The 12,625-nt window shown below is 43.5% G+C and overlaps 2 protein-coding genes across 5 annotated transcripts in view; both read right to left on the reverse strand.

Moving 5' to 3' along the window:
* Positions 1-5,945, reverse strand: part of LOC111950163 (transmembrane protein 45B) — a 14,466-nt gene extending 8,521 nt beyond the window's left edge. For 2 of the 3 annotated variants that reach the window (XM_023967564.2, XM_070434613.1), the window contains exon 1: positions 5,816-5,945. The gene's annotated coding sequence lies outside the window, so the exon portion shown is untranslated. Of the gene's footprint in view, positions 1-3,019; positions 3,274-5,815 lie in introns of those variants that run through there. The other variant, XM_023967565.2, reaches the window with a different exon arrangement.
* Positions 5,946-6,507: 562 nt separating this feature from the next.
* Positions 6,508-9,381, reverse strand: LOC111951123 (guanine nucleotide-binding protein G(I)/G(S)/G(O) subunit gamma-8-like). Of its 2 annotated transcripts, none has more exons than XM_023969150.2 (3): positions 9,298-9,381; positions 6,986-7,095; positions 6,508-6,816 (listed from the first exon to the last, which is right to left on the reverse strand). In XM_023969150.2, exons 2-3 carry the CDS (start codon positions 7,067-7,069, stop codon positions 6,688-6,690), a joined length of 213 nt encoding a protein of 70 aa, XP_023824918.1. In that variant the 5' UTR covers positions 7,070-7,095; positions 9,298-9,381; the 3' UTR covers positions 6,508-6,687. The 2 variants fall into 2 exon arrangements, with proteins under 2 accessions (XP_023824918.1, XP_023824917.1); XM_023969149.2 differs by having other exon boundaries at positions 6,986-7,133; positions 9,298-9,374.
* Between the last annotated feature and the right edge of the window lie 3,244 nt (positions 9,382-12,625).

Below are 12,625 nucleotides of genomic sequence, written 5' to 3' on the forward strand. Positions count from 1 at the left end.
AGGAGCATAGCCAAACTGACACTCGTGCGGGGATATACCAGTGGAGGAGCACAAGGTGTTGTGCGCGTACTCGCCCAACAATGAAGGATGACCATGTGGACGGGTTGTTGGAAACCATACATCTGAGGGTGGGTTCCAGCTCCTGATTCATCCTCTCGGTTTGGCCGTTGGACTCCGGATTACCCTGAAGAATAACTGGCCGTGGCCCCTATGAGTTGGCAGAAGGCCTTCCAAAACCTTGAGGCGAACTGGGGACCTCTGTCGGAAACCATATCTTGCGGAATGCCAAGACTCGGAACACATGGTTAATCACCAACTCAGCTGTTTCCTTGGCAGAAGGTAATTTGGTCAAGGGAACAAAACCTGGCCGCCTTAGAAAACCTGTCGATGATGACTAGGATAGTAGTATTACCATGGGACGGAGGAAGGCCAGTAATAAAGTCCAACGAGAATAGGGACCAGGGTCGGTGGGGAATAGATAAAGGGTGAAGGAGTCCTTGAGGGCGGAGGTGAGAAGATTTGCCCTGGCAGCACACGGGACAGCCCTGACGAAAGTGGCAACGTCTTTCTCTTATGGTGGGCACCAGAACTTACGCTGAATGAAACTCCAAGGTCGAGCCTACGCCCGGGTGAACAGGTGAGGCGAAGGAGTCCCCACATCTCTCTCTTGGTTTCTGGAAAATCCAATAAGAGAAATATATGTTCACAACAAGGCTGGGGCTGGGTGCTAACATACAAACACTGAGCAAAGAACTGAGGAACACACAGGGTTTAAATACTAACAAGGGAACGACACACAGGTGCAAACAATAATAGAGCAAGGAAAAAACAAAAGGTACAAAAAAGGTGCAATGGGGACATCTAGTGACCAAAACCTGAACAGTCCTGGCCAAAACCTGACAGATCTCACCTTCAGCACGATTTGTATCAGCTTCCACCAACACCATCACTCCAGCATGTTCAAGAGCATTTTCAGTCATTTTCTTACAAATACAAACAGTAGCCAAAATCACCAAACCTCCTATAACCCTCTGCCCCCAGCTGTGCCCTGGACACCATATGTGAACTGATTGCTCCCCATCTATCTTCAGAGCTAGTGCTCCTAGRTGACCTAAACTGGGACATGCTTAACATCCCGGCCATCCTACAATCTAAGCTAGATGCCCTCAATCTCTCACAAATGATCAATGAACCCACCAGGTACAACCCCAAATCCGTAAACACGGGTACCCTCATAGATATCATCCTAACCAACTTGCCCTCCAAATATACCTGCTGTTTTCAACCAAGATCTCAGCGATCACTGGCTCATTGCCTGCATCCGTAACGGGTCTGCGGTCAAACGACCACCCCTCATCACTATCAAACGCTCCCTAAAACACTTCAGCGAGCAAGCCTTCCTAATCAACCTGGCCCGGGTATCCTGGAAGGATATTGACCTCATCCCGTCAGTAGAGGATGCCTGGTCATTCTTTAAAAGTGCCTTCCTCACCATCTTAAATAAGCATGCTCCATTCAAAAACATTAGAACCAGGAACAGATATAGCCCTTGGTTCTCWCCAGACCTGACTGCCCTTGACCAGCACGAAAACATCCTGTGGCGTTATGCATAAGCATCGAATAGCCCCCGTGATATGCAACTTTTCAGGGAAGTCAGGAACAAATATACACAGGCAGTTAGGAAAGCTAAGGCTAGCTTTTTCAAGCAGAAATTTGCATCCTGTAGCACAAACTCAAAAAAGTTCTGGGACACTGTAAAGTCCATGGAGAATAAGAGCACCTCCTCCCAGCTACCCACTGCACTGAGGCTAGGAAACACTGTCACAACCAATAAATCCACTATAATTGAGAATTTCAATAGGCATTTTTCTACGGCTGGCCATGCTTTCCACCTGGCTACCCCTACCCCGGTCAACAGCTCTGCACTCCCCACAGCAACTCGCCCAAGCCGCCCCCATTTCTCCTTCACCCAAATCCAGATAGCTGATGTTCTTAAAGAATTGTAAAACCTGAACCCCTACAAATCAGCCGAGCTAGACAATCTGGACCCTCTCTTTTTAAAATTATCTGCCGAAATTGTTGCAACCCCTATTACTAGCTTGTTCAACCTCTCTTTCGTATCGTCTGAGATTCCCAAAGATTGGAAAGCTGCCGTGGTCACCCCCCTCTTCAAAGGGGGAGACACTCTAGACCCAAATTGCTACAGACCTATATCTATCCTACCCTGCCTTTCTAAGGTATTCGAAAGCCAAGTCAACAAACAGATTACCGACCATTTCGAATCCCACCGTACCTTCTCCGCTATGGAATCTGGTTTCAGAGCTGGTCATGGGTGCACCTCAGCCACATTCAAGGTCCTAAACGATATCAAAACCGCCATCGATAAGAGGCATTACTGTGCAGCCGTATTCATCGACCTGGCCAAGGCCTTCGACTTTGTCAATCACCACATTCTTATTGGCAGACTCAACAGCCTTGGTTTCTCAAATGATTGCCTCGCCTGGTTCACCAACTACTTCTCTGATAGAGTTCAGTGTGTCAAATCGGAGGGCCTGTTGTCCGGACCTCTTGCAGTCTCTATGGGGGTGCCACGGGGTTCAATTCTCGGGCCTACTCTCTTCTCTGTATACATCAATGATGTCGCTCTCGCTGCTGGTTATTCTCTGATCCACCTCTACGCAGACAACACCATTCTGTATACATCTGGCCCTTCCTTGGACACTGTGTTAACAAACCTCCAAATGAGCTTCAATGCCATACAACACTTCGCCTCTCCTGAGTCCGTACGGGAGTTGCAGCGATGAGACAAGACTGTAACTACTACCAATTGGATACCACGAAATTGGGGAGAAAAAAAGGGCTAATTAAAAAAAATAATAATAATAATTCATTCCATTCATCATATATTGACATCATGCATTTCACCAATAGCCAGTTATGTAATATTTCCAATCTAGAATTCAACTATGTCATATTCAAAGTTTATGTATATATTTGGGTTGAGTGAGGTGCCACTTACTTGTTAGAGGGAAACCACACCAGTGAATGCCAATTAATTACTGACTTAGATTAAAACAGGTGTCTGCTTGCCTTGTTCGATTTGGAGCTCTGGCACAATGGTGTGGAATTAACACTTGACACTCACTCCTGGTAGGTTCCTTATTCCTTGTCAATCATTGGCTTATTGGTGAAATCAGCAATCAGACAATATCTTCTTTATGTAAATCAATCAAACCTTTATTAATGCAATTGCAGAAGTTGACAACGGAAACACAGGACGCATGTTTCAGAGTAAGTTCTGCACCCCACCTAAGGGCGCAGCTGATTTTATACACTCCCTAGTGGTAWGATCACCTACGTATGTGTGTATCAATAAGCTGAGGTTACCTTATAAGGCATCCTAGTACAGTAGCTTCTCTGAATTTATTAGCATTGCCCACTGTCACACAAGATCAAAATGTCAAACCAGACGGTGGTTACTGCTCTTTATCTAGTTTCGGTCTGACTCAGACCTAGCCTGCAAGCACACTCTCACAACAGCCAGGCCTTAACCACAAAAACGAATATAGATAGCTTGTGCAACGTATAGTGGCAGAGTTTTAGACACATAGCAACAGTATCTGATTATAAGGCCTGCAGCAAAACATATGAATCTTAAGGTCCCCTTAATGAAAAATGGGTAGGGTCTTTGGGACCCACCCCCTACAAATGCAAATGGCAATTATTTAAAAATAGGCCTATTCTGTCATTAGTAATCCAGATTTTAGCATTTGTTCATCTTGTGAGGTCAATTTAGAATAGACATTGTGTACAGGTAGTTCCTCCGATGCATCCAGGACAGGGCTGGATTACTGCATTTGAAGCCCTGGGGCAAATTTCCTGCAATTCTACACATTTTGCCATTGCTTATGACGTGTTCAAGACGAATAGTTTGAGAAATGGGATCTATCTCCTGGAGGGCCGGATTATCTTTTTTTAGAGGGTGTTGTGGGCCCCCTGGAGGTCAGGGGCCCCGGGGAACTTGCTCTGCATGTCCTTTCGGTAATCCGACCCTCCACAAGATAGATACCAGTTCAAACCATTTGTCTTGCAAATAGAAAATGCCTATTAATTTGTGCAGTCCCAAAGGAGAGAAGGGTAGAAAGAAACTTGAGGTGGATAGTAAAGGATAACAAGGCAAGACAATTCTGTAGTTTGCACACCAGTTTGTCGTTTCCAGCCATGTCAGATAATTGATGTTAAAATATGTCATAAAATATTTTGTTTGTGAGATATTGACAGCAAATCTATAAAAAGGCACCTGGTATTATTGTGAATGTACCTTACTAAAAATGGTGTGTTGACTATGTGCTGAGAGGTAGGCTACATTTTGCTATGTTGTCTTTACTTGAAAAACAAGAGTTTGAAAACTGGCTGTGTGAGTGATGTAGGTGATATCATTGTCCTTTAAGTCATGCTGGTGGGATGTCACTTGCAGTGAATATCGGTTTGTTATTTGTTTATTAGACTTAACACTAGGCTAAAGTGCCATCCTTTTTATTTGTTGGTTGTTACTTTCGCTGTAATGTAATGTATTGTATACCTTTGGTTGGTTGAAGCTTACTGTTGTTTCGACAGAGGACATATGAATAAGGTGTGTTTGTTGACTTAAATATGCACTCCAGGATCTTAAGCACAACAAATTTGTAACATATAGTACAAATTGGATTCATAACATATCATATGAATTGCAAAAAWTWTTTATAATAATAATAATAATTTGCCGGCCGTGACATATTTTACGGAATGGATTTTGTAATACACAATTTGAGGAAGTAGTACACAAAAACGGGGCCCACTTTTGGCTCGTGAGTGTAACGGATGTGAAATGGCTAGCTAGTTAGCGGTGGTGCGCGCTAATAGCGTTTCAATCGGTTACGTCACTTGCTTTGAGACCTTGAAGTAGTGGTTCCCCTTGCCCTGCAAGGGCCGTAGCTTTTGTGGAGCGATGGGTAACGACGCTTCGTGGGTGTCAGTTGTTGATGTGTGCAGAGGGTCCCTGGTTCGCGCCCGAGTCGGGGCGAGGGGACGGTCTAAAGTTATACTGTTACATTGATGCCGTGACCCGGATCACTGGTTGCTGCGGAAAAGGAGGAGGTCGAAAGGGGGGTGAATGTAACCGATGTGAAATGGCTAACTAGGTAGCGGTGGTGCGCGCTAGCAGCCTTTCAGTCGGTGACGTCACTTGCTCTGAGACTTGAAGTAGTGGTTCCCCTTGCTCTGCAAGGGCCGTAGCTTTTGTGGAGCGATGGGTAACGACGCTTCGTGGGTGACTGTTGTTGATGTGTGCAGAGGGTCCCTGGTTCGCGCCCGGGTCGGGGCGAGGGGACGGTCTAAAGTTATACTGTTACATGAGCACCACTTTCAAAACTACTGGCTGAAATAATCAAACGTTTGAGAGTGCATATTTAACATAGAAGAGGAGAGGTAGGTATTTCTACTTGGATTACTATTTGTCAGACAATGTTTTCTCGACTGGTCGCCTCGCATTCGACATTGCGTAGAATATAGTCTTATTTTCTGTCAATTTGTATTTTCTCATTAGAATGAAAAACTAAGAAACATTGATTTTAAGTTTAAATGGAGCAATTTCTCCTCTTCTGTCCAGTCCTATAAATGTAGCCTTCAGACTTGTTGACATTTGGACCATTGTCGGGTTAACGCCATAGACTTTGGACCCTTACTCATCAATCATGAGAGAACAATGTTTTAACTCTGCTATTCATAAGTTACACAACAACCACAAAAACACAGAGACAATTTTAAATGTTCATACCTTGTTCGTTGTCACGGCCCAGTTGGCCGACCTCTCCCTCTCAAATCAGTGAATCCTGTTAGTTGAGATGAATATTGAACAGTACCTGTGTCCACACACACCTGCTCATCTACCTGTAGTGTAAGCGTCACGTGACACCGCCCTTGCTTGCTTTGCATGACTTGACTGCGACCAAGGAGCACAGCACCCAGGGTACTATTTACAAGTGGATAACACATGATATGCTTATGTTGACTATCTGTTCATTTAATTAATATATTTTTCTTTGATCGTTGTAATGCATCAATGGAATGATGTGAGGCACCTGCAGTGTAGGCCTACTTCAATAATACAATACTAGTTTTATATGCAAACAGTTTGATCCTCAATATAATATAGCTATGTTGTGTTAAAGTTGTCCATTTCAAAATAACCAAAATTGGGCTATTATTGGCACTAATGGTGTTTAAACCCTGAAAAGGTTCACAGCACTCTTAGATGTTAGACATTTTACAGTAAAGTATTGCTGAGGTTTTTAGAAGGATATAGGTGCAATTTAAGTTAATGTGTAATCTCTAATTGCCAGGGCAGTGTGCAGAAAGGGAGAGGCTAGTATGTAGGCTAGGCTTGTAGGCCTCGAATGAACTTTGCTCCCATCGTAAAGAATGTTTTATTTCAGTCAATCAGATCAATCCAGATAAATAATTCAAGCACTTACATATACAGCTTTTTAAATACAAAATCATCACACTGATTAGGCCTACCAAAACCAAAATGTTCAAGGGTTCTTCAAATGTGTTAGCATTATTTGTCCTGAGAACTGTCAATGAATTATTGCTAATAATGACACAAAACTTAGGGTTATTGTATTTAATAACGTGAATTTGTGGGGATTAGAGTATTGCACAGAAGAATTTCTTCTCCCGAAAAGGGTTCTCAGAGGATGACACTGGTATCACCAGAGGGTCCTCCTTGGTATGAGCCTCACAGAAGGCCATCAGATCAGCTGCTGCTTTGGACACCTGCACATAGAACACATGATTAACAAGGACAAAGCTATCAGATTGGAGAGTGGGAGCCAATGTGCTCTATTTACAATGTAAATTGATAATGGACAGCTTTTTTGGTACCTAAAGAGATCAAAAATAAAACAAAAAAGGATCTTGTGCCTAATAACCATTCCTTGCTCACCATCATTCTTTCGATGTTGACCTCCAGTTTCAGCTGTTCCACTGTCTTGCGGGTATCTGCAATCTTTGCCATGTTATTGGACATCCTGCTTCCCCTCACTGTACCTCAGCCTGGTCCAACAGTTTGTAGATCATGTATCATGTTAATGCTTTAAAGAAAAATGTACAACAACAATCTCAAACTTTATAGTTTGTTGTCTACATCAGAACACAGCCAAATATACACTGAACAAAAACATACAGTGCCTTCTGAAAGTATTCGGTATTTCAGTTTTATATTTGTAATACATTTACAAAAATGTCTTAAAACCTGTTTTTGCTTCGTCATAATGGGGTATTTTGTGTAGACTGATAAGAAAAACAATTATTTCATCCATTTTAGAATAAGGCTATAATGTAACAAAATGTGGAAAAAGTCAAGGGGTCTGAATACTTTCCCAATGCGCTGTAAACGCAACACGCAACAAAATGTCTAAGATTTTACTGAGTTACAGTCCACATAAGGAAATCAATCAATTTAAATAAATAAATTAGGCTCTAATCTAGGGATTTCCAATGACTGGGAATATAGATATGCAACTGTTGGTCACAGATACCTTTAAAAAAGGTAAGAGCGTGGATCAGAAAACCAGTCAGTATTGTGTGACTGTAACAGTATAACTTTAGACCGTCCCGCTAACTAGCTAGCCATTTCACATGCGTTACACTCACCCCCCTTTCGACCTCCTCCTTTTCCGCAGCAACCAGTGATCCGGGTCAACAGCATCAATGTAACAGTTTAACTTTAGACCGTCCCCTTGCCCCGACCCGGGCGCGAACCAGGGACCCTCTGCACACATCAACAACTGACACCCACGAAGCGTCGTTACCCATCGCTCCACAAAAGCTGCGGCCCTTGCAGAGCAAGGGGAACCACTACTTCAAGGTCTCAAAGCGAGTGACGTAACCGATTGAAACGCTATTAGCGCGCACCACCGCTAACTAGCTAGTCATTTCACATCCGTTACACTGTTACATGACCACCATTTGTCTCATGCAGCTCGACACATCTCCTTCACATAGAGTTGATCAGGCTGTTGGTTKTGGTGGCCTGTGGAATGTTGTCCCACTCCTCTTCAATTGCTGTGTGAAGTTGCTGGATATTGGCGGGAACTGGAACAAGCTGTCATACAGGTTGATTCAGAGCATCCCAAACATGCTCAATGGGTGACATGTCTGGTAATTATGCAGGCTATGGAAGAACTGGGACATTTTCTGCATCCAGGAATTGTGTACAGATCCTTGCCACATGGGGCCGGGCATTATCATGCTGAAACATGAGGTGATGGTGTCGGATGAATGGCACGACAATGGGCCTCAGGATCTCGTCACGTTATCTCTGTGCGTTCAAACTGCTATCAATAAAATGCAATTGTGTTCATTGTCCATAGCTTGGCCTGCCCATACCATAACCCCACCGCCACCATGGGGCACTCTGTTCACAATGTTGACATCAGAAAACCACTCTCCCACGCGATGCCATACACACTGTTTGCCATCCGCCCAGTACATTTGAAACCGTGATTCATCTGTGAAGAGCAGACTTCTCCAGCATGCCAGTGGCCATCGAAGGTGAGCATTTGCCCACTGACGTTGGTTACAACACCGAACTGCAGTCGGTTCAAGTCCCTGGTGAGGACGACGAGCACCCAGATGAGCTTCCCTGAGACAGATTGTGCAGAAATGTGGAGGTCCTGGGCTGACGTGGTTACACGTGGTCTGCGGTTGTGAGGCTGGTTGGACGCACTGCCAAATTCTCTGAAACAACGTTGGAGGTGGCTTATGGTAGATAAATTAACATTCAATTCTCTACCAACAGTTCTCGTAGACATTCCTGCAGTCAGCATGCCAATTGCACGCTCCCTCAAAATTTGAGACATCTGTGGCATTGTGTTGTGTGACAAAACGGCACATTTTAGAGTGGCCTTTTATTGTCCCCAGCACAAGGAGCACCTGTGTAATGATCATGCTGTTTAATCAGCTTCTTGATATGCCATTCCTGTCAGGTGGATGGATTATCTTTGCAAAGGTGAAATGCTCACCAATAGGGATGTAAACAAATGTGTGCCAAWTTTTTTTGAAATAAGCTTTTTTGAGTMTGGAAAATGTCTGGGATCTTTTATTTCAGCTCATGAAACATGGGACCAACACTTTACATGTWGCGTTTATATTTTTGTTCAGTRTAKATCAATATTCTATTTAACAACAACATCAACTGTCACTATGGACCAGAACACAATCAATCTAATTTAAGGATTCTAATTAGCCACTTACCGCAAAAACAAGACAGACAGGTTGGTAGGTCCAGGGCTCTCGAGTTGAGGTGGGATGGTTGAACAAGGCAATCTCTCTACAAACAAATGGAGAGTTCCAAATGGAGAGAGATTAGTGAGTATGATGGGGAGGAGGGCTTGAATAGGTTCCCTCCTCTCATACAGTAATTACCTCTCGTTCTTCCCCCATGTTGGGCTCAATGCAACGGTAGCAGACGACATAGGGTGTGACCTTCCTCTCTTGACAGTGTCTATCATTTGCTTGTCATCAATCAGACTTGTCATTTGAGCTGTTTACTTTAGAGGAGACTCGTACAATTTTGTTGTAAAATGTTGTCATTTCTTCCCCTAATCAATTTTTTTCAGGCAAATTTGGGTTATGCTTATTGGTTCTTATTATTTATTATAAACAGAAAATAATCTGTGTTGCTCTTACATTTTCTGTTTAAGATTGTATTTATTTTGTATTGTTGTATTACTGTACTACAGTTCTGTGGGAAAAGTCATTGATTTGCATTTAACCAAGAGCCTTAGGCAGGAGAGGTGTCATGAGAGATAAGCCTAGTGGTTCTTTTCCACATACTACCCATAACAAATATTTACCTGAAAGATTACAAGGGGGAGGCTTCGTACCACCGTTGTTGTGCTACACTGTGGCAGACTTAAATACTCGTGTAGTACRGAGTGTTATAGTGTCTAATACCATATATTGTGTGGTTAGGGATCCTGATGGTCTAAAATGGAGTGTGATGTGGAGTCTCTGAAGGGGAAGGTACAGTTAGCTTCCAGTAACTCTAAGTACTGTCTGGATTTTCAGTATCTCTAGCAGGGCTTGCAGGGTTGCCAGGCTACAGCAGGGGCGACAGTCCCTGCCTCATAGTTTAATGCCAAGCGCCTCATTAGCAGGTGTTTCCCTGCATTGATTGGTCGTCTCACTGCAAGTAGAGGGCTTCCAACTAGCACAGCCAGGTAAAGTCCTTCAACACTTACCCTTTCATCATCATGCGGCCATAGTCTCTGTCTTGATTGGCAGACTCTCCTGTTAGCGCTCATTTCTTGCATGATCTCAAACCTCAGGATAATTACATACAGCAATTCCTAGGAATGGGTAGAAGTGTCTGGTGAGCGAGGTGACAGGATCTCTACCTCTAGCACACACAGTAGTATCCAGAGATGTCTTTTCCCCATAAGCTTAAAAGACCTTGCATCACATCTTTGAGGCGATATTTGATTCCAGCCATGAACTTGGATCTGCTTCCTCTTTTCTTGGTGTAGTCCCAAACAGTGAGGCTGCAACCCTTTGTCACAACCAAGGAAGAGACGCGGTTGATGATATGGACGTCAATTCAACACCTATTCCACGTTGATTCAACCAGTGCATGCATGCCTAGTGGGTGGGTAGGCATCAAGGTACTCTCCCGCGCAAATGTGCTCGCAATAATAGTGACTGKCCTCTAATATACACGCACAAAACTTCACGCCGTCTGCTTCTTTCAACCTATTGGGTTCTCGGCATTGTGCATTGCGGACTTCAAAGCACAAAGTGGTCCGAAGCAGAACGATCATCACATTCATGGTTGCCTTGTGTGGACAGAAGGGGTACAGGTATCTCCTTAAGTGACCAGTGTGTACCATACACTCACGTCAGCTGTTGGCAATCGACCCTGTCTGCTTTATTCAGTACCACATGCGACTTGTCTTCATAGCCATGCAGAGGCCCAAAGGCACGTGTGAGCCCACCAGAGAACTTCAGTTTAGGTGCATCAAACAGAAGGAAAAAAGTATATGAATAAGGTCAACATGTATAATCCCAGTGACCCTCAAATATTGTATTTGATTGAGTATTGTTAGCAGCTTCACCCATAGATTAATATATCCACATGAATATCTCAATATCTCCACATATATTAATCCATCTGTCCTCCCATCCCATACATACTGTAATTTAGTGTCATCATCCATTCTGCTTCAAATCAACACCAGCTCTTCAAGGCAAAATGCTAGATGGATACGGTATATGCAGTAGGCATGCACTAGTGACACGTTTTTTCATATCATATTGATTTGAAAATAAGGTATTGACGATGACGGAGGTGAGCACACACATCGTTGTGGCAGCCACGGTGTTTTGTTCGATGATCGTGGTTGGGTTTACTTATTTCTTTGTTCATTTTTGGATYGCAAAAAAAAAAATCGGAGCTACTGAATATTAGGGACACATTACYGGCTTGCTTTTGTCCTAAAATTCTGTCATCATCAGAATATATACGACTGTCGGATTTTAAACCAAAGCAATGGGACTGTGCAATGGAGACACAGGGGGAGGTGAGCCGGGACTCTAGTGCGTTTCAGAAGGCGAGGACTCCGTGCCCCTCTGCCGGGCAGTTTCCTCTCCAATGTGCGTTCCCTTCGCAACAAAACCGACCAGCTACAACTTTTGACAAAAATGACTTTCATTCACCCTGTGAATTTGCCTCAGTCATTCTGGCCGGAGTCTACATTGCGCCGAGCCACTGTGCACGTACAGTGTAACAGCTACTGGTTGATCAGACGCAGATCACAGAGGTGGAAAGGAAGTACCCGGATTCTACTTTGAATATCATGGGGATTTTAACCACACCAGCGTGTGGTTAACCACACAGGAACGTCCCAGATACAAAGAATTTGTGAAATGTTCAACGAGGCAAGAAAAAATTCTGGACCCTGTTTATAGCACTATTAAATGGCCGGTACCGGAGAGCTAAGTCTATGTCCAAAAGGCTCCTTAACAGCTTCTTCGCCCAAGCTATAAGACTGCTGAACAATTAATCAAATGGCCAGTATTTGCATTGACCCCCCCCCCCCCCCCCCTTTTACACTGCTGCTACTCACTGTTTATTATCTATGCATAGTCATTTTACCCCTACTACATGTACAAATCACCTCAATGACCTCTAATAACCTGTACCCCCGCACATTGACTTGTACTGGTACCCGCTGTATATAGCCTAGTTATTGTTATTTTATTTGTTTACTTTTTTTGACCTTAGTTTATGTAGTAAATATTTTCTTAAATCTATTTTCTTAAAACTGCATTGGTTTGGTTAAGGGCTTGTAAAGTAAACATTTCACGTTAAGGTCTACACSTGTTGTATTCGGCGCATGTGACAAATACAATTTGATTTGATTTGATATAGAGACCAAGAAAAAGCTACCATCAGGAATTAAGTCAGCCAAACAGCAGTACAAAGACAGGCTAGAGCAACAGTTATCCAGCAACAACTGTTCGTCTGTCTGGAAAGGACTGAAACAAATGACCAACTACAAACCTAAATGCCCTTCAATCACCA

Source organism: Salvelinus sp. IW2-2015, linkage group LG23 (assembly GCF_002910315.2).
Source record: "Salvelinus sp. IW2-2015 linkage group LG23, ASM291031v2, whole genome shotgun sequence".
Taxonomy (NCBI): domain Eukaryota; kingdom Metazoa; phylum Chordata; class Actinopteri; order Salmoniformes; family Salmonidae; genus Salvelinus; species Salvelinus sp. IW2-2015.

Bases quoted from the DNA above. Each gene is read 5' to 3' on its own strand.
- LOC111951123 (XM_023969150.2), bottom strand. From the start codon at position 7,069: ATGTCCAATAACATGGCAAAGATTGCAGATACCCGCAAGACAGTGGAA. The intron at 6,817-6,985 runs GTGAGCAAGGAA...TTCTATGTGCAG, and splicing joins TCAACATCGAAAGAATGATG to GTGTCCAAAGCAGCAGCTGA.